This window comes from Pteropus vampyrus, unplaced genomic scaffold (genome assembly GCF_000151845.1).
Source record: "Pteropus vampyrus isolate Shadow unplaced genomic scaffold, Pvam_2.0 Scaffold22, whole genome shotgun sequence".
In the NCBI taxonomy this organism is placed as follows: Eukaryota; Metazoa; Chordata; class Mammalia; order Chiroptera; family Pteropodidae; genus Pteropus; species Pteropus vampyrus.
The window spans coordinates 1,390,838-1,416,293 of record NW_011888803.1 but is presented as its reverse complement, the minus strand read 5'-3'; the positions used below and the strand labels follow the sequence as shown (position 1 = coordinate 1,416,293).

The 25,456-nt window shown below is 40.5% G+C and overlaps 1 protein-coding gene across 1 annotated transcript in view; it reads right to left on the bottom strand.

Annotated features, from left to right (window-relative positions):
* Nucleotides 1-1,096: 1,096 nt before the first annotated feature.
* Nucleotides 1,097-25,456, bottom strand: part of ST6GALNAC5 (ST6 N-acetylgalactosaminide alpha-2,6-sialyltransferase 5) — a 161,385-nt gene continuing 137,025 nt past the window's right edge. Inside the window, exons 4-6 of the mRNA XM_011355518.2 lie at nt 17,646-18,055; nt 11,440-11,547; nt 1,097-2,473 (exon numbers count right to left, since the gene is read on the bottom strand). Coding sequence (XP_011353820.1) covers nt 2,242-2,473; nt 11,440-11,547; nt 17,646-18,055 — 750 coding nt within the window. The 3' untranslated portion in view covers nt 1,097-2,241. The remainder of the gene's footprint in view (nt 2,474-11,439; nt 11,548-17,645; nt 18,056-25,456) is intronic.

The following is a 25,456-nucleotide window of genomic DNA, read 5'->3' as shown; positions in this document are numbered from 1 at the left end:
CTAGCTACATATATATTTAAAATATTTTCCAGTGAAGCCAGAAATTTCAGAATTTCATTGCTTTTCACTCTTTTGAGTATTTGAGAGGGAGAAGTTACAAAAAAGATGGAGCTATCACAAGGTCTTTTAAAAACAAACAAATGAATCCTAAAAGTTGAAGATAACACAGACATTTGAGATATTAGTAGATTAGGTAATATGATTACCTCTTTGCATTTCCCAAGTATGCCTTCCCAATTATCCATAAAAATAAAAGTAGTTAAAGGCGCTACTTACATCTGAATAACAATCTCTTTAAGTTATGGTAAGGGTGGCCTATGAATCAATTATATAAAATTCATACACTTTTCATACATTCATAAAGTACTGTGTATTCAGAGTCCATGCTGCAGAAGAGACTGTACTAGAATAAAATTCTTTTTACAAGCTACGAGAAAATTTAAAGAACACATTCCAGTGTATTTTGGACAGACATTTCAATTGTACTGGCTTTTAACAGCTCAAGCCACACCATGATTATCCAACTTTGTTTTTGTATGTAAATATCTAGACTGTTTTCATCTCAATAATAGTACTCCATATAATTAACAGTACCAGTTAGTGCAAAGGAATGGAATCTTAGTACTAATTAAGAACAGGGGAAAAAAGTGGTAATGTGAGAAAACTTCTTTAATCACAAGCCAGGTCATGTTCTGCAAAAGAACGTCAGTCTCTATATGACATATTTGCTGGTGCCATCAAATTTGGCATTAGAAAAACTAGTGCTTCCTAAGCCATGTGTAAAAAAAACCACTGCTGTATTTTTAAAAGACCATTTTGAACAATATTGTTTGCTTAAATGAAAATCTTTCATACCAACTGATCTTGGCTCTGAATAAAATAAATTCTTATACTCCCCTAGACCAGGGAATGGCAATGTTTGTTCTCTTCTCTCTCTCTCTCTCTCTCTCTCATTCTCTTTCTCTCTCTTTCTTTCTCTCCCTCCTGCTCTCTCTCCTCCCTCTTCTCTCCCTTACCCTTTCTCCCCACTCCCCTCTCTCTCCCTCCCTCCAGCCCTGCCTCCTTCCTTTCCTCTCTCCTTCTCTTCTCCCCCTCAACCCCTCTTTTGGTGCAAAAAGCTCCAGAAAAGCAGGGAGTAGATTTTAGCTAATGAGGACCAAGGAGAAACTATGTTTTAACCACAAAAGAAAGTTAAGTTGTAGGGGAATATAAAAGGCCCCCTAAAAAAGGCTCCTGCTACTACTGTAGGAGCCCCATCATTCCAAGTGCAAAGTCCTCAAAGGGTTCAATGAGAAGTTCACATCATTCTGTGGAATAGGAAACTAGGGCTTAAGTGAAATGACCTACATAAATTATTACTAAAGAAAACTATCTTTAAGTTTCTCTTGTTAGTATCTTTTTGTGTTAATGACACAGTTTTTGGTTTTCAGTTTTGTCATTTGGAGCATTTCTGCACCTTGGAAAATGTCACAGCTTTTCTTGAAGCCTAAGGGTTTAAAAATGCAAGACAATATTTTCAAGCTAAATACCAACTGCATGCTACCAATGAGCATGGTGGACACAGTAACTCATCAACCCAATGCTAGGCCTTTTCTGACCGTCATTTGGGATCCAGGAGTTGGAATAAATTACCTAAATAAATACAAAGATAAATTACCACATAATAATCTATAAAAATACTGGCCTAGAGTACACTACAAAACTGTCAATAAATAAATACCGGGCATTTGCTTTATGAAAGTCGGTGGAGATGTGCTCTTTAGAAACAATGTCCACACTTTCAGGCTGCGTTTTACAAATCACACACACAGAGTTCAACAGGTGACAAAGGTTATAGGTCAGGTTAGGATACGACTTGATAGAAAAGTGTCTTTTGACATGGTATTTCTATAAAGGAATATACAACTAATATTGTTGAGTTGCTCATGTTTCTGTTCCGAAGGCAACACTTAAGGAGATCCAAAATGTTTTTAGCCACAGCAGCATCGCTGAAATGAGTACTCAATTCCGAAGATAACCCCTTTTGAATGAGACAACATTCATTAAGATATGTTAATTCTAGAATTCTCCCTATCAGCCAACTAACTGCACTGCTTTGTAGTTATGTCTTATGGGCATCTGTACATAGTACTTCTTGAGGAGTGAGGCTATTTCCTGCTACAGGTTCTGTTCCTCTTTTGTGTCTGATGGCCCAGGGAGTTTAGCAGCTCGTTGTCTGATTTGGTCTGGCATGCTCGTTCCTCAGAGTACAGGTTTATTCTCAGGATGACTTATAGCAAGTGGTTCTGGTTTCCAGTCTGGTTGAAAAAAGTGAATATTGAATGTCCGTGCCCAGTTCTTAAAGACTCGTTTCTCTGTGATAAAGCGGTGGTGACTACCCTTCCGTCCTCGCTCATGGGAGAGGTACATTGTACATTCATCTGGTCCAAAAGGTTCATAATAATGATAAGGTACCGAAGGATGATTGGGATCCCTGTAGGAGGAAATGAGATAACTGATTAACGCAGAAAAAAAAAAAAAATCCTTTGACTGAGGAGGTAAGGTATTATCTTTAAAAAGCTGATAAACACAACTCATATTTTCAATTTAAATAAATTTCAACAAATATTTTTTCCATCAAACAAATAATAAGCAAGTGGAGGGGTTTTGAGGTTATGAATAAGTGCAATGAATGCCATTACCAAACAGAGAGATTAAAAGTGTGCTGTAGGACATTCAGGCTTTTGGGATTCATATTTCTAAGGCCAACTATTGTTCTTATTTCTACTCTTGCCCCCATACAGTCTATTTACCACAAGCGGCTCTAGAGATATTTACAAAACAAAAACAAATCATTCTTCTTCACCATTTCTACTCTCAAATCCTTCAGAGACGCCCAATTATACTAAGAGCATGGCCTACAGGGTGTTATGTGATCTGACCTCTCTCCAGAGCCTTCTCCTAACCCACCCAGCTTTGTCCTCTATGCTTCAGCCTTACTGGCCTTTCTGGTTGTCATCTCCAAGCTCATCCCTACCTTGAGGTCTTTGCACTCAAAGGCAGTCATCTGGCTCTAACACTCTCTCACCAGTTCATTCTTCTCACCTTTGGGGATCTCAAATGCATCCTCCTTAGAGAGATTTTAGCTGATGTCTGCTCCCTTCACTCCCTCTCACTCAAATCTATTTTTATAGCATCAATCACTCTCTGAAACTGCTGTTGTTGTTTCTTTGCTCATTGTCTTTTCATGACAGCCGGCCTTTGTCTTGTTCCTAGTAGGTGCTCAATAAATAATTTTTGAATTTCTGTTGTTCAAAGAAATTTACATGGAGTTAGCAGTTACACAGCAAGCCTCTAAAGACAATTCTCCTCAAATATGGAAAGTTGATGATCTTAGTTTGATTCTACAGGAGAGAAAGAAATTAGCAGGCACGATGCCACCGGTTTTCTCTTGTTGCTCTAGATAGACAATGTATCCAGAAATACCAAATCCTCAATCCCTGCTGTGTAGCCTGACAGTCTCCAAATTTTCAATTCTCTGTATCCGCATCTCCACCTCTGATAATGAACACTGGCTCATTTCTTCAAGATAGTGTGCACAGGATAAACGTGGGGGGTGGGCAGGTACCTTTGTTCCTAGGTTACTGAAGATTTACTAAAATTCCTTAAACCCAAAGAACTCTTGTCTCAGGTTGGTTTCCATCTAGGTCAGTCCACTCCATCTCTTCTGTCTTGAAGCCTCAATGATAAGCTCAGTGAAGATATCCCAGCAGGTAAAACTTGCTACTTTGAGCTACACTCACTAACTGGCCTTGCAGCAGAGACTATGCTCTTAGTCTCTTCTTAGCTCTTCTCTCAAAAGGCTCAGGCATCCCAGCAAACTGCCTTTTAGCGCCTGATGCACTGGGGCTCCCCCTCTGATCACTAAGGCTCTATTCTAAGTACAGTAACTTGGCATCCCAAAGATGCTCAACCTGCTAGACACCTATTCGTTTTCTTTGGAGGAGATCAATACACAAATGGTTTTTAGAGTAGCAACTTTATTGGGGTCAGAGATCGAAGTCTTTTATCGAGAGGGGTGTTGAGTCTGTGGTTCTGACAACAATAAATCTTTGAGCTGCTTTTCCTCTGAGATTAAAGTTTTTCCAGAAAGAGAGATTTATTTTCGTCATGCAGCATTTAAACCTGCCTGGGTTGGATGCTGTGCTAAATTAATACTTTGCATCTCTATTATGCCTGTCTCGAAAGTATCTCTATGTTCCACAGTAAAACATTAGAAACTGTGCTGTCTAGTTATTATAGATGATCACTTATTTACTTATCATAGAAATTGAAATATTTTAATAGAAGGTATTTCAATACAGAAAATGCATGCTAGGAAAAATTCAAGATGGAACTATTATGAAAAAAAGAATAAACGAAAAGAAATAGAAACGTGTGAGACAAATCTCCCAGATTCAAATGGCATAATTTGTGGAACTGTGCCAAATTCATGCGACCATGGTACACTTGAGGTTAAACTTTTATGCCAGTACAGATCGAGTTTTAAATTTGATTCATCAAAGTTTTGGACATATTCTTGGCATCAGTCTGACTAAAGAAACAATTAGGTTTCTAAAAATAATCATGAAATTGATTTGGCATCTAGGATAGAGGGAAACTGTAAACCAGCTAAAAGATGCTAAAGGATCAATTTCCTTATTCAGGATGACCATCTCTTTGAATGAAAACTTATCTGGCTCTGTATTGATCACCTAAAGGGAGAACTAAATTTACACAGTTGGTAAATATAATTCTTGATTTCAAAGGTGTCCAAATAAGTGGAGGTTGTTTTCATCCTTTAAAACTTTGTCCAGAAGTGAACATGCAATGCTATGTATATATACCTTATTGTTGAATTGTACTCCTGAAACTTAGTGGATTTTGTTAACCAATGTCATCATAAAAAAAAATTAATTAATTAATTTCAAAAAAAAAAAAAAAATTTCCAAAAGGCAGAAACATGCTTTGTGGGACTGAGAAAGCAGAGCTGAAGCATCTGCTGGAACAGCCCTCTGGTTGTGAGCCTGCCATCAGCTGTAATTCACTGTTCCGTTCAGAAAGCCCTTCTCAATTTAAGGTCATAATTTCTTAGTTCTTTTCTCAAACCTGACTTTGTAAAGGCTGCCAAAGCCTTTTCTTCCTCCACCTGAGCCCAGTGAAAACAACAATAAATATCAGCAGAATTTTTACATCAGGAGGCTACTATTGTAAAGGAAGGGTTCTGGCATCAGGTTCCTGTTTTGGACCAGGGAAAGCTGAGGGCGTGAAGGTGTGAGAGCAGAGGTGGGTATGATAATCACAGAGCCAGTTACCCCAGTGGCTGCAGGCTGTCATCAGCACACCAAGGGCCAGAGCAAGAACAAATTCTGCAAAACAATGTGAAGGATTTTTTTTCTTTATGAAGGAAGCAGGTGCAGAGAGTGAAAGAACTAACATTTAGTGCACACAGGGAGCTTTAAAGAAATACCATTGCCTGTGTTTCATCTCCATAGATTCTGGTTTAATTGACTTGGAGAGAGTTCCAAGCATGGGTATTTGAAAAAGTGCCTTAGGTTTGAGTATCAAAATAAATAATGGCAGTACTGGATTATCAAACCCACAAAATAAAATAAATGAGTTCGTGATGATGTCAGTAAATAACCGAATAATTAAATGAGGGAGAAGAAACAGGATTTTCTTACAGAAGAATTCCAATTAATAAATCTAGAAAGAATGAGGGAATAGAAAATCTCCATTACAAGAGCAGAGTAATTGTTGTAGGCAAGATGCACCAATGAATAGAACATCAGCGGGGATAAAGATGAGGCAAAAGAGGTTATTTGTGTATAGTATCTCCCCCAAGATACTTATAAATAACAGAGGGAAAATAGTAACTTTACAATGAGTAAATCCAGCAGACACCACCTCAACTAAGTGATATAGGTTAACTTGGCCAGTAATAAGACATTTTGACATCATGTACCTCTGGATATGAGAGGCTTAGAAGGGCTTATTGCTTCTGTGGTATCTTTCCTAGTAATGCATAACCTCAAACTAATCATGAAAAAACACACAAATCCAAAGTGAGGGACATATATCCTACAAAAATGACCAGAATTATTCAAAAGCATCAAAGTCGTGAAAGATAAGACTGAGGAATTGTCACGGACTGGAGGAGACTAAGGAGATTCTAAGTAAGTGCAAAGGGATCCCAGATTGCGTTCTGAGGAGATAAAGGACATGGGTAAGAAAAGTACTAAAATCTGAATAAAGTCTGTAGTTTGGTTAAGAGTGTTGTACCAGTGTTAATTTTGATATTTAGACTATAATTATGCAAAATGTTAACATTAGTGGCAGCTGGGTAAAAAGTGTACAGGAACACTGTGTATCATTTTTTGCAACTTTTTCTGTAAGTCTAAAATTGTTTCAAAATAAAAAAAACTTAAAAATATAATAATGTCCAAAAACTCCTTAGGAGATTTTAATACGCAGCCAGCTTTGAGATGGCTGATTTAGTTAAATATCTGTTAAGCCTTAGTGCTCAACTTACATTATCTCCTTTATTTCTCCATCAGGCGTCTAAGGTGACTATCACTATTTTGTGTGACAGGTGAGCTTGCAACATCCAGGTAAAATCTAGTGCCTTGCTTTAAGCACACAGCCTCACTTATGGACCATCTGAGTGCAAGACTTGTCCCTTTCAGCCCAAACCCAGTACTTAGCACTTCACGCAGACTAACTTATTTAATCCTCATAATGCCTCAGTGAGAGAGATAATGCTATTACTCTTATTTTACAGATGAGAAAACTCATGCATAAAAGAACTGAAGAGTCATGGTCCAGTTTTGTACCAAAGCTGTCCTCCGGAGTGACGCTCTATGTCTTGGAAAAACTCCTGTCCCACTAGGTGCGTTTCCTTACTAATGGCACTCCAGGTTTCCACTGGAGTTGGCAGCACACGGCTGGGAGGAACTTTGTCCTTGCTGCATTTTTCCAAGCACCCATCTATAGAGTTGCCCCGTGCTTGGAGTATGCAGCTGGTCAGAGTGAGAAGCAGAGACCTCACGTTTATGTACAATCCTGTCCACTAATGTTAATGGCAGCAGGAGTTGGTAATGTTCCATTTTTGAATCTTCTAAAGTTAAGCTGTACAATTGGAAAGAAGTCTCATAATATTAACAAGCAAGAGAGGACACTTCTACATTCAGGTACAATCTCGGTTCACTCTGCTCTCTGGGTTTGGGGCTGGACTATCTATAAGGAAAGAATGGTGCCTTTGCCTTTCTCTAGAGCTCTCAGACACTCTCTAAACACATGTCTATTTTTGGTGTGGCATCTGGCATAGAGTAGGCTGTCAAGAAATGTTTGAGGAATAGAGTTGAATCAATAGCTGTCAAGTGTCTACATTGTTCTGAAATTGGCTTGCACAGGGGGTCTTTGAGAATATTATGTAGCATTCAGAAGAAAATGTTCCTACAACAGGCCCTTCTAAATGTCTGCCTTGAGCCTATGAGACCCACTGAGCCACCTTTATTCTGCTGTTTGATTTCTTGTCCTTGGAGCTTCTTTTGGAAGGAAAACTGCTGCATATCTTGGAATCTGTTGGAATAATACTTGTGTACCTGGTGCAAACTGAGCATCAAGAACCTACAGCTGTTTATCTTTCATGGGGCAAAGAACCAAAGTGAGTCACCTGAACGCATGCCCTACCACTCAGGCACCTCAGGTGGTGCCATCATCTCATAAGGTACCAATGGTGCCCACCCACGGGAGAGAGAAGGATGTAATGAAAACACCCAGTGGCTGTTATGAGTTGGCCAAATTATGGCAAAGAAATAAGAAACAATAAGCATGTAGGAGGAAATACAACAATACATTTTAAAACGACTTCATAAAAGGTGAACCACATGGGCACATTATGGCTCTATAAGCACCTGATTCCACACGGTGAACTGTTGCCGTGTAGAAGCTTTCCCCTTTATGCTAGTAGCTTTATTAATGTTCACTAGCTAATAATTCTAGCAGAATCAACTCTCTGATATTCATGATACCTTTGAGATGTCCTTCACATTATGGATGAGATATTAATTTACTTCCATGACAGTGATCACTCCGAGTCATTACTCCTCTAATTAATACTCAAGAAATTATGAGTAACTAAGAGTTGTAAACTTGGTAATGTATTAAGTATGACCAGAAAAAAAGATTATTAGATAGAGTTTAAATGCGTGGCCCATTATTATTGCAATAATTTACAATGGGAAATGAGATTAAAAATACTCACCATAATTTAGTTTGGTAAGCAATGATAACAGATCTTTTCACTGCAATTTATAGTCCACCTAGAGAAAATGGATTTGGTTTCCCGTATGTATATGGCATAATTTAAGGGTCTACTGTCTACATAATATACTAGATGCTGTCTCGGATGCAACATGGGACTAATTTTCTCCAGCTTTCTGAACACCAATGAACCTGGAGTCTGGTGATGAAGGCAGGATGGAGACTGATGTCTGATGCCTGAGCACCTCTTTTAGGACCCTGTGCTAGCCCTGATTGAGAATGAAACAAGCGGCCACCACTGACTTCTGAGAATTCTCAAAATCTGAATTTGCCATTTGCTGGTTACACTTTTCATTCACCTGATCCTTTTGGTCTTAAAATAAGTTTAGAATCAGTCTCTTAAACATGGCCAAGGAAAGAAAGGCTTTTAAAGTTTATTTATTCATTGAGTGCATCAATACTGAATACATAGTATGTGCTAGACACAATGACAAGTGCTAAAAATATAAATGTCGATTGAGACACAACTCCTCCTCTTAAGGAGTCTACAGGCAAATGGAAGAGATGGAAAAATCAATCAGTGACATGGGGGCAGGGATGGAATTCACACAGGGCCCAGTAGGGGCACAGGTAGGGTCTGACTCAGACAGGAGGTCAGAGAAGGCTTGGAGGAGGAAGACCTGCTGCCTGTGAAACAGTGAAGTGAGGGATTAGGAGTTTTGGCTCTTGAGCTCTCCAGATCTGAATTCAAATCCTAGCTCTGTTCTTCAACCTTGGCCAGCTGTTTCATGTCATTAAGCTTCCTATGTAAAATGATGATAATAATAATGTTCACCTCATGGGATTATCATAAAGTTTCACGGAACCGGCACATATATTCATACTGAGTGCAGGCCCGGCATATGGTATGTGCAGAAAAACTATCAACCATCGATATTCTTAGTAAAATACTAGTAGTAATCACCACGTTAAGAAGGAAGGGATAGTCATTCCAAGCTGAGGGCAAAGGGACAGGTATCTACAGGGCGAGTCCCTCTGTAAGTTTTTCAGTGGCTAAAATAAGTTTGTGTGAGCAGAGAAGATGAGACTAAAGTGGACCCCTGAAGGGCTTTTGTGTGCTAAGCTAGGGAGTGTGAACTCTTTTCTAAAAGCTTTTGGGAGTGACCAAGGGGTTTAAGTGACAGAGCCAGATTTGTGACACTCAGGTGACTGAGGCAAAGACTGTCTCATTCACCTTTGATGACATCCCCAGTGCCCAGTATAAGTTGGTTGAGTGAATGACAACCTCCCTGATTAATTTAGTAACAGACCTTTTTTTCGAGGGTATCAATTGTGCCTTAAGTTCCAAAAAGATTAATTTACCAAAAATGAACAGTTGACTCTTTTTTGCTTGCTGAAATCTGGTGCCTTGTGGCTAACTCTTTATTCTCATGAGGAACTGGGCACTTGAAGGAAGCAATGGAAGGGGTAGGCACACAGTGAGCAGCCCCACGTGATGTCCTGCCAGCTGCTGGAGGCCACATGAAGCCAATTCTCCATAGTGAAGAGGAATGGGATCTACTTCATATAGGAGGCCACGCATGTCCTCCTCTTCCCAGCAACAAGGCCTCCTCACCACGGAGCACCATTCCTTAGTGCTCTTTAGACATCTCTTTAAAATGTGCTGATAGGTGTTGGACTGCAGATCAGTAAGTCCCTTCACCTGGTAGATTTGTGCATGCTTAACTTATACCAGGGCTGTGCCAAGCACTCCTCATCTATTACTTCATGGAACTATCATATAAACCCTAGAGGTAAGTATTATTGTCATCATCATCATATAGATATGGAAGCTCAGGCTTCTGAGACCGTCATTAAGCAACTTTCCCATGGTCACTAAGGTTCAGTGAGGTCAACTAATTTTCTCAAAGTCAAGAACTTCTGAGAGGCAGAGATGGTTATTTTCACCCATAGCAACACCTTTTTACTACAGCACTAGAGAGAGAGCAGAGGACAGGGCCATTCATTCACTCGATATTTATAGACCATCTGCTATGTGCCAGGACGGTAAATATCTACTATCCTTGCACTAGAGCTCAAATAGTGCACCAAACACTCAAAACTCTCTGCTTTTGGGGAGTTTACATTCTGGTTGACTCAACAAGTGAGTCCAGGCCGTACATATCAAAGTCCTGCTCTGTCCCTACCTTTCCTTTTCTCCTCTCTGACCTGACTCTTACATATAAACTACTATTGCTGCTGTATTTGGCCTTTGGATTAAAAAAGGTGGGAGAAAAGTGGCCAAGTGGTAATAGCATGATTAAATATCCTTCTTATCCTTGCTTTAAACCTCCAAATTGCAGATTTTGCCTAAAGGTCCATGGCCTTTGAGAAGTTGTTAGGTTTTAAACATAATGCAAGCATAAGTTTTAATGAGCAAGCTTAAAATAACGCCACCTTAGGTTTTACCATTTGAAGATCAGGATTGAGGTCACATGCGGCCCATCAGACATTCCTGAACTAGGGTACTTTCTGAATGTATAGGCATCACGAAGAAATTACATGTGAGTTTTCAATAGGGCTTCCACAAACCAGTGCATTTGTTAGTACACACCAAGCTCTCCCTGGGCACATGCCAGAAGGTAACTTAAGGTAGTAACAGAGATGTGTATCTGTTCCCTTTAAAGCAATACATCAAAATAATTATGCCTCTGCTTTGGCCTTAGAAGCATAAACCAAGGCTACTGATATAGTGAGAGAAAGAGGCTCAAAGGAATATTTTAATTTTAGAAAACAGGCATTACTGTCAAAGAAATTGCCCTCTTTAATTCATTAAAAATTACCACATTCCTTTCAAATGAGAATAAAACTAATATTTCTTAATGCTTGTTCACTGTTAATATTATGCCAATTATTGCATTACTTTTGGTTGATAAATATTCAGAGGATAAATGAAGCCCACAGGATGGATTAATTCTCCAGCAGCACAAACAAAAACTTTCAATATTTTATATCACACAATTAAATGCTGTTTGTTGTTTCTAGAACCAGAACTTGGGACATGTTAATTAATTGCTTCAAGAAGACAGACATATTTTGTGGTTGACATTTGGAATCAGATATTTATAAACGCTGCACAACACTGCTGATGAATTACACTTGTAGAATAAATCCTACCTGCAGAAGTCTGGGGGCACCATGCCATAAACATTGATCCTGTCACACAGCTCCAGTGCAATCGTCATTGTGAACCAGCCAGTGCTGAGCCAAGTGTTGGAGATCTTCCTGGAAGGAACAATAATTAAGTTTGCAAGCTGGTAAAATAATTATTGTACCCAACTACCTTCTTAAATCATTTCTGGAGAGAGGCTGACTAATCTCTCTCTCTTTTTCTCTCTTCCTTCCTCCTCTTCCTCCTCCTTCCCCACCCCTCCGCTCTATGTGAGAAATAGCTAGAACTTTACCAGATAGATATCTCTCACCAACAGCACCACTATATTCCACTGTACAATGAAAAATGATGTTGATGCACCATCATGCCAGATCTGTGACACTAAAGGATGCTCAAGGGACTTTTGCATCATCAAAAATGATGATCGATGTTCAATGTTTAAGTGCATATTACCACAACTCAATTTCTTGTAAGATGATAATGCACTTGTGTCAACCCTTTATTAACCAGAATACTTGACTAACTAGAACTATTCCTTGTTCTTCAAGCAGGGTGGATAATAAGGAGCTTATTAAATATGAATAAACAGATGTGTCTGACTATGTATCAATCCATCGATAGATCAAATGATCTTAGGGTAAAGGCTTGCTTCCAGCTAGACTAACACCAATGTCTTGACTGAACATCTTTTCTTGGCAGTTTAGTAAGACCTCACTTAACATCACTGATAGGTTCTTGGAAACTGCCACTTTAAGACAAACAACTTCTAAGAAAACCAATTTTACCATAGTCTAAATGATATAAACAAGAGTGAAGTTCCTAAGACATATTTCTGTTAATAAAAACATCACCAAACTTCTAAATAAAGATCCAGAACATTTCTAATATTAAACACTGAAATAAATGTGAGTTATACATACATTTAAGAAAGATTAATAAAAAAGTAAGATGATTATTTTCCAACCATTTATTCCAGTTCAGGGTCACAAGGGGCCAGATCCTGTCCTGGCAGCTAAAGGCACAATGTGGGGCCAACCTTGGACATGACGCCCTTCCATCACAGGGCGCACTCACACCCACACTCACTCAGACTGGGACAATGTAGACACGCCAATGCACCTCACATGCTCACCTTTGGGATGTGAGAGGAAACTGGTGTATCTGGAGAAAACTCACAAAGACATGGAGAGAACGTGTGAACTCCACACAGACAGTGGCCCCGGACAGAAATCCAGTTTTTTCATCAACGTTACAACGAAGCAATGTTGAACATAACAATGTTATTTGAGAACCTGCTGTACATTCATGTGAGAAGGGGCTAATGACCAAAGGAAAAGGACCACAGAAATACTTTGTTTAAATGAGCGTTTGCTTTATTTTACCTCAGAACATTTAGAGGCCTGAAAATTTTTATTAGAAGACCAAAATTGACAAAATTTCAGAAATGAATCTGTGCCTTCCAACATTTCTTCATTTACCCATTCAAATATCTGTATTGAGGTCCAACCACGTACAAGCCTAAGGATAACTGTGGTGACACAACGTCAAGGTCTAATTTGACCACAACTATGCAATGCTGCTGTGGATATTAATTCAATTCTTTGGGGATTGTGCTTTTACGTTTCTTTTTTTTTCAGTGCTTACGGCATTCCTCATTAGCCAGTTTCAAATGCCTACCCCCCAAGTCAGACTGTCTGACTTTGCCTAGCCATAGAAACATATGCAGTGTAAATGACAGGACTGCAGAAAAGCTTTTCTACTTGCACTGTATAGCACTCTTCTTTGAGAAGGAAGAATTTTTGTTAAGCAGTTTGCATTATTTCCATTTCACATATGAAACAAAAGAAAAAGAAAAAAGAAAAAAGAGGCATTTTGTTTTGTCAAGTACCTGACAGGAATGAGTGATTTAGTCATTCCTGAGTTTACTGCTTCAACTTTCTAGTGCTTAATCCCTTTACTCATTTTCTTTTTCCATTCCAGTAATAGCCCAGAAAGTACATTTAAAAGCTCTTAAAGATGGGAATACCATGGGCTTGCATCTTACCAGTTTCTATCACTTACTAGCTGAATGACCTGAGGCAGGTTTTGCTGGTCTTTGAGACTTGATTTCCTATCTATAAAGTGGGCATGGGAAGCTCCATCGTCCTGGGCTCTTTTGAGACTAAATGAGAGAACACCATAAAGAGTATCTAGCCTGTTATAGTGATACATTGAGATCCCTTCCTCCTTCCTTCGTAGTTAGTTTGGAGCAAATGAAGTAAATAATTCAGCCATCCCTTTCAGTGCTTTTTGGCACCCATGAAGACTTTGATATCCTTCCTGTACTCTGCTACTGTCTCTAGTGTTGGAGCCATCATCAGTAGTCAGGACGGTAATTACAAAATCCTGGAACCTCTGGCTTACATAGACATTAACAACCCCCTTTTCTTCCTACCAGGACTATATATTCATAAGACCTTTGAGAATGAAGGAGGTGGGATGGAGCAGAAATGACTGAGTGGGGAAGGGTAAGGGAATGAAGTACCTTTCTCAAATTATAGCCTGTCCTTACCTATGTGGCTGTGACTATATGATGGCCAGTTGTTCTAGACTTACACAGGGTGAGTGAATAACTGGGATGTAGAGCCCAGGAAGAGAATGACGGCTCACATATACACCCAGATTCTTGATCAGGAAATCACGCCTGTGTCCCTGTGCTTTTATAGTTGTCAGAAACACCAAAAAGGCTTTCCCACTGGCAGGAACTCCCCCATAATTTTGGCTTTCTTTTGTGTGATATAGTAGAGATCACAAGCTGCAGCCTGAAATGCAGGAGGATGTGACTCTACAGAAAAAGGTTTCATGGGTAAAAATGGGAAGAATACAAAGTGGAAGACTAAAGGTACTAAAATGAAGAGTTCTTTAAAATGTCACTTAAAATTCCCCAGACTTTCTAAATAATAGTCTTTTGGGATCACATGCTATAGAAATGCAACGCTTTGTGCTGTCTTTCTTAAAAAGATTTGAACTCTTTTCCAACAAAGGAATATCTATTGTTTTTATACTTAATCAGCTGTAATAAAGGAATATGAAGAGCTGTCATGTGCTTATTAGGGAAAATTATCAGATATTCTTTTATATGATGAAGTAACACACTGAGCTGATAATTCTATAGTGAACACTAAATTACAATTAAAGGCCTTTCTGCTCCACCAGAATCTCATTTATAATCTCTATGGAAATATTCTTCCTGCAGTTATTTCATTTATGCTTCCTTTATCTAATTACTATAATATTGGTTCTGAATCATATTTTCCTAATGTACCCTTATTCAATTATAAAGTTATTTTCAAGTACAGTTACTTTCTAATGTCAAAGAATACCATTTGGCCATCTATGTCATTTGTCATGCTTCTTAATTGTAGATTGTTCCTGAGCCATTTTTACCCTCTGCTTTTAAGTAGGGTGAAACTTCTATAAACCAGAATCTATTGAATTATGCTATTTCTTTAAAATATTAGCCTGATATGAATGTCCTGATCATGAGATGTAGATGTATATTCAGTACATGCTACATTTTTGTTGGGTTTCAAGAAAAGCACTCATATTGTTGGACTCCAAAGGAGAGCTGTTTCTGACTTAATTCTTTCAGCTTGGAGTAGGTTGCAGGTTAAGAATATGGACACATGAGAATATCAAGTCAATACAACGTTAGCTTCTTTAAGATAATTTCTTAAAGGTAAGAGACACAAAGATCCTAAAAGTGACAATATACTTTGGCACTCTACAAATCCATAAGTGTGATTTCCTTGAGTAGGGACTATGTGGACTCGTGCAGATGGATGTCTGCACATGTGAGGCGCAGTACACGACCCACAAAGATTTGGTTCCCTCCTTACTAGCTGGGCTCACCAGAGGGAGACAGAGCTATTGAGTAAAAGGGTTCCACTGGTCAAAATTTAAGAAATTTAGTGAGGGGGATTGGTCTCAGTGTGAGATTTTTCCTTAAAGATCTAAGTGAACAAAAGGTGGAATGACTAGTCTCTAAGTTTCCAATTTAAAATAATTTCTTAAGAAGATTCAGAGCAATGTGTATTTACCTTAAATAGCTAACACTGCAGCAGTGTTTCAGGAATACTTAAATTTAGCAAAACCTCTCAACATTTGGCTAAAATGAGAGAAGTGTTTTCTGTTGAAGAGAGCGTGTCTACTTATTTTGGGTTTTCCAACCAGTCAAAAGTAAAATTAAATAATTCCCCTCTTTCTTCTTCCTTTATAAAATGCTCTCTTGGTTAAATAACTCATTCTTGAGTGACAGTCTCTCTTTTTTGTGTTTATTAAAGGGCAATAAATGACTGGATTTCATGGCACCTTGTAATAAGAACCAGGATCCCCTATGTAATCTACTGGCTGAGCTGACCATGAGGTCCCCTGTGCCTCCAGGGAAGGAGGCTACAGCACCAGCAGCCAGCTCCCCCTTCCCTCACTCACTAGATGTCATGCCCACTCCTGCCTGGCCCAGCCGTCAATGGTCATAAGGCTTCTAGGACTTAAAAAGAAAGCTCTTCTAAGCAAAGAGTTTGGGGACATTGGGCTTTGGTCTTTCTTTAAGATTCTGTTCTCCAATAACGAGCTGCCTAAACTTACCAAACAATGCATTTAGTACTTTATAGTCTTTATTTCGCTTATGATATTTCTTTAGTTGTAAAATAAGAAAACAACTCATGGACAGTTGTTGTAAGGGAGTGCGGTAAATTATATCATTAAAAGTATGTCAATTATAAAAGTACATGTTTTAGAATTAAGGAAACAAGGAAATATAATCATTAGACCAGTCCTATGAGTCCTAGTCACTATGCCCTTTTCACACATGAGGTCACTGAAAGATTAGGTAATATACCCAAGGCCACACAACTTGTGAGGGACAGGGTAAGAATTCCAACCTAGAGCTGTGTGTTTGGAATACACTGCACTGCTCCTTTCGATACTTGACTGTCCTTTTCTTTGTCTAGATCTGGCCAGTTTATGAGTCTGCATCTCTGCCTCATCTTGGGCCACACACCCCCACTGCCCTCCTGACCACAGCCATAGGAGACTTTTCTCCAATCCACTGCACATTCTCCTACCTGTGATCCCTTGTACTCACAAGGAGGTTTCTCTCTCCCATTCCCTGGTTCTCCTTTACCTGAATAAATACACAGTGGCTTAGGTCTCAGATTAAATTACAGATTAAATACACCCTTTTGAGAAAGGCTTTCTCTCATTCCCTCATCTCCTAGACCAGTGCTCTTCAAAATAGTTCAACCTATAGTGAGAAATACATTTTACTTCATGACTGGGCATATATACATATGTGTGTGCATGATTTTAATTTAATTTAATTTTCTAAAGTGTATAATTCAGCGGTTTTTAGTATATCATGGGGCTGTGCAATCATTATCACTATCTAATTACAGAACATTTTTAGCATGTCAAAAAAAAAAACAACCCTTTCTATATATGTATATTTATATGTAAAAACCGAAGTACATATTATTTCTTGAGCTCATACTTTGCCTTATTTACTATGGGAGATGAATGTTGATATTGTCTGTTCTATTCCATTCTATGACTTTTTAAAAAAACCTTGCAGTGACCCACTATGTTGATTTCATGTCCCATCATTGAGTTGTAACTAACGATTTGGGACAATTTGACTGTGGCAGGATTTCTGTTCTACACGTCACAGAACCAGTTTCCTGCCCACGATGCTGAGCACACTGCCACCCTGTAGGCTTTACATTCCGGGAGGGCAGGGTCTAGATCTGTCTTGTTTTTCACTGTATCCCTGGTGCCTGGTGCTTAAAGTAGTAATTATTTAATAAATATCGGTCGAGTGAATAAATGGTTGCCTTTGGTTAGTGTTTACACAAGTAAAATGAAATGCAATAAAGCTATTATTACCTTTCACTTATTACCTGTGTCATCCAGCAGCTGTGTAGCCTCTTCTTCTAAAGTAGGGATTTGTCCCTGAATTGCCCATGCAATTGTCTCAGTGCTTCATTTCACTTTGTCTTATGTATTCAGCTGGAGCAGCCCAGATTCCAGGAGGACTCTACACATGAACTCTGCCAATGGCACGAGCAGTGGGGCCACAGCAAACCCCTTGGCAAAAGCTTTGCTTTTGGCAAATCAGCCAGCTACGACATTTCTCCACCCTCCCCTGTGCCCCTGCCACCCTGCACCTCCGTACCTGTCTTTGCCAGTCTCCTGCTTGAAAAGCTCATCAAACTGCAGCATCTTGCGGCGTGTGATCATGAAGGCCTTCAGCCGAGGCAGCACCTGGCTCAGGAGCTGCAGGTTGTTGTAAACCCGGCCCTTGCCATCACGCCGCATATAGCTGCTGGGGCCCCAGAAGATGAACACGGTGCCCTGGCTCACGTTGAGCAGGTCGTGGCGGTTGCGGAGGATCCTCTGGATGCTGGAATGTGCGATGACCCTCAGGCTGGTGCGATTGCCCACGTCCCGCCCATAGCCCCGCGTAGGGGCGTCATTCATGCGGATGACGCACTCCGTCTGGTCAATCTGGGGGCCTCGCCGGCTGCGCAGGAGATGCCCGGAGCTGGTTACCAGGGCACAGTCTCTGCAGTGCATTTTCAGAGGCTGAAAGGCAGGAGGAGAAGGACATCATCAGCTGGTAAGGAGCAAGTCACTTCCTTGCCTCGGAAGACTGCCCAACTCCCATTTCTTCCCTCCCATGAAAGAATATATTCTGTCTGCTATACCCTCATCAACATTCTCTTCCAAGTTGGTGACAGGGAGCAGTGGACAAGAGGGAAAGAGAACTAGCATTGACCTGTCAAACACTGGGCTCAGGGCTTTGCTGACATTAAATGACCAAGTCATCACATCTACCCAGCAAGGTTTCTGTTACTCCCATTTTACAGACAAGGATGCGCAGGATCAGAGATGTTAAGAAAGGATGCAGAACTAGCAAGTAATGAAGTCATGCTTTCAAACCTAGATCTTTCTGAATTCAAACTTACCCTCAAGTCGAAGAAAAGACTACTATAAATTGCTGTGATACCAGCTTTAATACTCTTAATTCGCTTTATTGAAAGTTAAGCATTTATCAATATTCTTGCATGCTATACAAATATGTTTATCCTAAATAAACATTATCTAAGAATCACATGGGAAAAGACATGCAAATTGTAGCCCCTCAGATGCCATAATTTTGAAATGACAATTAGTCAGTTTCTCCCATTTTGAGGGGAGAGGGAGAGAGATTGAGCTGGTCCATCTTTAAAAATGTAAAGAAAGCTTCCAGCTCAGAGCCACAGACATCATCCGGTGAACAAGTGCATGCCCTGCAGAAGCCCTGGCCTTGTAGTGCCCGCCAGGGACAACTGCAATGACAGTGCTCATTTCAACACCCCAAACCAATGATTTACTTTCTGAACACCTGCGTGCTAACAAATTAAACATTCCCCTGTTCATGTTTAATGAGAAACATTTCTTAGTTGCTGTTTGAAGATAATGTAATTAGGGCCCGAGGCCAAGGCCAGCAAGTGCACAAGAAATGACAATCAAGAATGTTTTAAAGGAAAGTTGCATTGTTAGATTTTCCCCTAGAGCCTCTGCCCTTCTTCTCCGTTAACTTTGAACAGGACACACTGGCTTCCTGCACAGTCTCAGGAAATCAGACCCCATTTAGTGCTGCATACATTCAGTTTTATATTTACTCTGTGAGTTTCCTGAGTCATAGCTCTGTCACCTTCCCCGACTACGCAGTGGCCAAGGGGGATTCATAGGATGGGTTCAGCCTTGTCTCCACCACCTATTAGCCATGGGACCTTGGTAAGCTACTAACCTCCCCAAGTCTCAGTTTTCTCATCTTTAACTGAGGATAATTAATGCCCCATTCTACCTTGGTAAAATTAAAATATACACAGTATTAGATTGAGTCATTTGAAATTGCCATTATTTGACCTGCAAGAATAACAATTGCAGGGGGTTGAGCCCAGTCCTTACCATAGGACCTGGCACAGTGATCATTCAATAAATGATAGCTGCTAATGGTATTATCAGTCCAAGTGGAGCACATTGTAGGTACTCACTAAATCAGTACTGATCACTTTGTGTTGATAATTGACATATGGGCTTATGAAATGGAGGTTATACCATTGTACATTCTCATCATTCATTTGACATCTAATTATTCTTAGGTGACAGGTACTATGCTGGGTAGTAAGAATGCAAATAGAATGGAAAAACGGAACCCCTCAAAGTGAGAGACAGTGGGTCAGGAAAGGCGTGCAATAAAGTACAACAGGATGAGAAAGGTGGCTGTGCTGAAGTATCGGTAAAGGGGGCTACTTAGAGCAAAGCAAGGCTGGGGGTTCAAAGGAAGGAGTTTTAACTAATATTTTTGGATGTTCTCTATGTGCCAGGCACTGTTCTGAGCTTTTTCTACAATTGCATTAATTCTATCAATAACCCTTTCAGAAAGATACTGTATTGTATCCTCTATTTTACTAATGAGAGTATTGAGGGATATTTAGAAAAGTGAAGGGACTTGTTTAAGACCATACAGTTAGAAAGCAGCAGAACTGGGATTTGAATCCAGGAAATTGACTGCAGAGTCCATGAGATTCACCATTATGGGTTACAATGCAATAGAATGAATAGAATAACTGTCATGGGATGTTTGCTTAGCTCATCATCTATCTCCTTTCCTCCCTCTCAGAAACTCGGTGATCTTATTTCCTAATCAATAGTGTTGCTATTGCACTTAGGGCACTGAGTTGGGTGGATGCAGTAAAGTGGCAAGTGTCTTCTATTCCAGGAGTCCCCAACCCACAGTTTGTGACCTGTTAGGAACTGGGCTGCACAGTGGGAGGTGAGCAGGTGAACAAGCAAAGCTTCCTCATTAATTGCAGCTGTAGCATCACTGCCTCAGATCCACCTAAGATCATCAGGCATTAGATTCTCATAGGAGCACTGGTCCCTGGTGCCAAAAATGTTGAGGTCCACTGTAATCTATCCAACGCCTCCATTCCACTGAGGCCCATTCGCGAAAGACTCATCCAACTAAAACATTAAATTAATGATGAAATGTGGTTAAGATTAAACTTTTCCTTTGAAGAAAGTGGCTCCTATTCCCCTCAAGAAACTGCTGGAACCTAGAGTAGGGAAACCTTCTGAATTCCCTGGGTGAGCTGTTGGTGGTGAGGTCTCAATAGCCAAAGGCAGAGGGAATACTCACTTTTCCTTTTCTGTATTTACCTGCTCATCCATACATAAAGGATGAAGAGGAAAAGTTCAATAACAATCTACTCAACAACAGAATTCCTATTATGTATCAGGCATTGAACTTGGTGATACAGATAAAAAAGAAAGATAAAGCCCTCTCAATCTTCTTAAGGGACATACGGTCTAGGGCAAGGGTGCCCCCAGACAACAATTACAGGACTGTGTGGTAAGTACTATAATATGATTGGACACAAGGGGCCATGAGACCAAAGATGAAGGAATATTTGAGCCTATCTAGAAGAGCTAGAGGGGTGGGAGGACAACCAGGAAAGAACTATGCGAGGAGAACCAACAGCTGAGATTTTTAAAAAGAGGGAATGCTCTATGCTGATAGGACAAGTGAAACTAGACGTGGAAAATGTGCTTAGGATTTGAACATTTGGCCAAAATAGTCTCAGTAGAAGAGGTGAAAGCGTCTGATTATGGATGGACATGAGGAAGTAGAGGCTGAAGCTTGGCTGCAAGGGGCTGATGGAAGGTTGATGATGGAGCAAGGCAGGTCCCCGGGACAGACTCTGACACTTAGGGTGACCACCCGACCTGGTTTGTTAGGGGCTGTTTGGATTTTAGCATCGAAATTCCTACATCCTGAAAAATCTCTCCTTATGGAGAAGCCCACTAAAAAATTCCTGCAAAGATGACAGGGGCCTTGCAAGTGGCATGTTACTCAATGATGATTAGGGTCAGGAGAATCAGCATTAAAGACAAAGTTTATCACAAATCAGGCACTTAACCTTCTCACCTGTAAAACAAAGAGATGACCAACTAGATACCTGTGGCCTGATGACATTCATTCATTCATTCATTCATTCATTCATTCATTTAAAAGACATTTCCCAAGTACTTAATACATCCCAGAGGTACTGTGTAACTCAGTACATTTGCTTAATAAGGTCACTTTTTAAGATTTCATTCCACTGGACCTTAAGGCCACTGGGACCTGCTTTTTCTCATCAGACTCACCTATAATTATCATCCTGAATTTTCCATTTTGATTTATAATTTGAAGATATTATGCTCATTTTTACAGGGAAAAACTTTCCGAAGATCCCAGCATCTCCTTCACCTGTAATTAATTACTCTGAAGTGATTCTTAGAGCACAGGCTGGCTGATAGGTGAAACCTGTGTCACCTTATGGAGATTCCATGGCCTTCTGTCTGTCTCTTTCTCCTATGCCCATGTGAGTCCAGCTGAAGAGTCTTCCAAGGAAGACCAAGGTTCCTGACTGTACCATACTGGCCTTCTGTGATTACTGGGCACCACGAGAATGCACTGGGGTCCACCCAGTCCCAGAAAGCCCTCTCTCATGATTCCTTCCCATCTGCCTTAGCTCTAAGGTATTAATTATCTTGGGCCCCAACAACCTCTCTTTGAATTGTGCAGATGCACCAAACAATGCAAAAGAGAAGGAAGTCTGAATTATGCCTTAAGTGCCCTTTGGTAAGTGGCGCCAATACAATAACAATAGCTGTTCTACACAGAATGTTACACATTCTGCAGCTGACAAGAGCATGTACCAAAGGCTGAATCACTTCCAAAGAAGGAAATGTAGTCTGGTTTCTGCATTTGGAGGGACTAATGATTTCTTGGGAGGCAGAATGATCACAAACTATACAAACGGCGTGACTGCTTTTTGGGATGTGTTACAGTCCTCTGAGAGAGCCATGGTCCTTCTCATCTCAGCATCATAATCCTCCGTGTCCTAATAATATGGGTAAAGATACTCATGCTCTGGTGAATTAAGATTCCTTGCTATATTTACATGTTCTTCCCTTGAGCACTCAGATGCTGGGTTGAATCACTCACTCCATGGAGTATGGGAAGGTGAAATTTGAGCTCTGCTAAGCAGTCTAAGAGATAAAAGTCCACAAAGACAAAAGAGGGAAGGTAGCTTCCAGTGAACTCCTACCCAGAAAAGCTTCTCTCGGACTTTTTACTTACTGTATTCAGTGTCCCTGATTCTTGGGGGACATTTTCCTTAAAGCCCCATTTAGTGAGATATTTCATCCTTTGGCAGGAAACACGGGCACCCATATTAAGTCATTTCAATCTTAGTCATCTTTCTTGCTCTCTGACCCATAAAAAGCACTCAGTTAATATTGAATAGATGAATGGATCGATAAATGAGTGAATGAAACTCAACCTCCTGCCTTCTCTGTCCTCTGAGAAAACCTGCCTCCTGAGACATAAAAAGAAGACATAATGTGGTGTCCTAACCAATAACTTGCCTGCAGACCCCAGTCCTTTGTACTAATGCCATGAAGAGAAGGGGAAAGTGCTCTGTGGAAGCCTCTGTCTGCAGAGAAGGAGGCTCCAGCCATTTGCCTCAGGGCAGCCACTGGGCCCAGGGAGCCATAATGGCCAGAGCCCAGAGCACTGCTTCGAATTAATGGCTGGCTGGGAAAATGGCCCAGGACACAGTAAGGGCCATTAAGCCCAGCCAGTTATTAATCCCCAGTAAGAGCTTGATGCCAAGGTCATTAGAGCTGTTGTGAGGTGAAAAATGCCCAGGAAAATCTATAGCACACGTAGGAGTTACCCGTTCTCCAGGCCGCTGATGCTCAGAGCTGCAGGCCAGGCCCCAAGAGCGTGAGGTACAGAAACCTGTGGGAGTCAGGCCGGCTAGCTTTCTAGAGGGCACGCGCGCGCGCACACACACACACATGCACACATGGAGCTTGCCATTTTATTTTTTCTGTCACTTTTGCTTTATAATGACCTGTAAGCATTTGTCATCATCCCGGTACCTAGGACAGTGTCCTCAACTTAGTGGGGGGGGGTTCATGAATATTTTAGAATGTTTTAAAAGGTGTGAATGAGTCTCTTCTTCCACCATCCCCTCCTCAATTCCCCCCAGCCCCCAAAAATCAAGGAATAGGGGAGCATGACAACTTTCATCAGAACTTATTCCTTTGGGCTGTGGCGAGAGGAGCCATCCCTGCTTGAGAAAGCACGCTCAGGGAATCAAAGTCTGATTTCTGTCACAGCCCAGAGAGCAAGAGCAGACAGAAGGAATTCTCCCTGTGACCCAGCTGACGCCTCCGGAGCCTTTTTTAAGAGAACAGAACAGACTGAATCAAATTAAACTTGACACCTAAAACACCCAGTGATGTCCTTGCGAACGTTTGCAGCACGGCAATCTCAGGTTTCAATTTTCAAAATTCTGATTTATTTGGCAGAGGGAAAGGTACCTCAGAGCATAATGCCCATTAGTTGAGTAATGAGACCGGTCTTGCTCTGGGAGCTGCCTGTTGGTCTGGAGCAAACATAAGATATATTAAATGGCTTCAGGTGTTTCGAGAATCTCTGTACCTTCTAATTTGATGTTTTCCTGTAATTACTGGGTTTTCATTAGCTATCAATAAAAACATTAGCTGTCAGTCTGGTTCAGACTGACACTGGGTATAAGCCACTGATTATTTAATGTGATTCACTAGAAAAATGTTACTCTTCTAAGCTGCTCCTCTCCCTCTCCTGCAATAACAAGCCCACTCACCAGCCTTCACTGCCAAAAAGTCCTCTCTCCACCACCTTCCATGATTTTCATCTACTGGCTGGTAAGGATGAAAGTGCTCTGTAGGCAAGAGGCAGCACTGAGCAATGTTTAAAATACAGCCTTTGGAGTCACTGGCTTTGAATCTGCTTCTTCTACCCTTAGGTGGATAATTTTGGGCCAAATGGCTTAGCTTTTCTGAGGCCCAGTTATTTCATCTGTAATCTGAATATCGTAAAGCCCATTTCAAAGGGAAGGTTTGCCATCTCAGTTAATGGCGCAACTTCCACCCAGTTACTCAAGACAAAATTTAAGGATTGTTTTCAATACCTCTCTTTCTCTACCCCCTACAACTCATCCAATTCTACCGGATCTATCCTCCTACACATATCTGAAATCCTAGCACTCATCATCTCTGCTGCCACCACCTTCACCAAAGCCACCATCATCTCTCTTTAGATCCTGCTGCATGCAAACTCTTAACTATACTTTCCTCATTCTCTCCCTCCTGACTCCATGAAGTTCCTGGAGTGTCCTTTAGATCAGATCATGTCACTCACCTGCTTAAATCCTCCAGTGCCTTCTTATTGCACTGGGGATAAGAAACTAGACCCTAAATCAAACTCCTTATCACGGTTCTTAAGATCTGCAATTTCTATCCTTGTCTCTCTCACCAATATCATCTTGTACAGAACTCTCTATGATTACACTGGCATTTCTTCATCACTTGCTCTCTGATGTGGTTTATATTAGCCATTCCCCCATCTGGGCCACTCTTATTCTGATCTTTGCATGACTGTTCCTTCACCTTCTTCAGGTGTTACTTTTAGTCTCCCAGGTAGGCCTTTCCTGACCCCTTAATCTACACTGCCGTCCTTTTCCATTTCTTGTTACTTTCTGTTATCTAGATTTATTTTTTAAATAAATGTGTATCACTACCTAAAATAATCTTAATTATGGCTTGTGTATTTACATGTTTATTGCCTTTCTCCCTTACTAGAATCTAAGCTCCATGAAAGCAGGAGTTTTGTCTTATTCATGCTGTATCTTTAGCACCAAGAATGATGCCTAGCATAAGGCAGGAGTTCACCAAATATTTTTGAATGAATGACTGAATGATAAGGCATATAGAACTTACCACAGTGCTTGGCACATCAAGAATATAAAAGAGATATACTTATTGTGTTTAAGTGTCACCATTCTGCCACTAACCAGTTCTTGATCTTTTCTCTCTGGGTAACCAGGTTGATGTTTT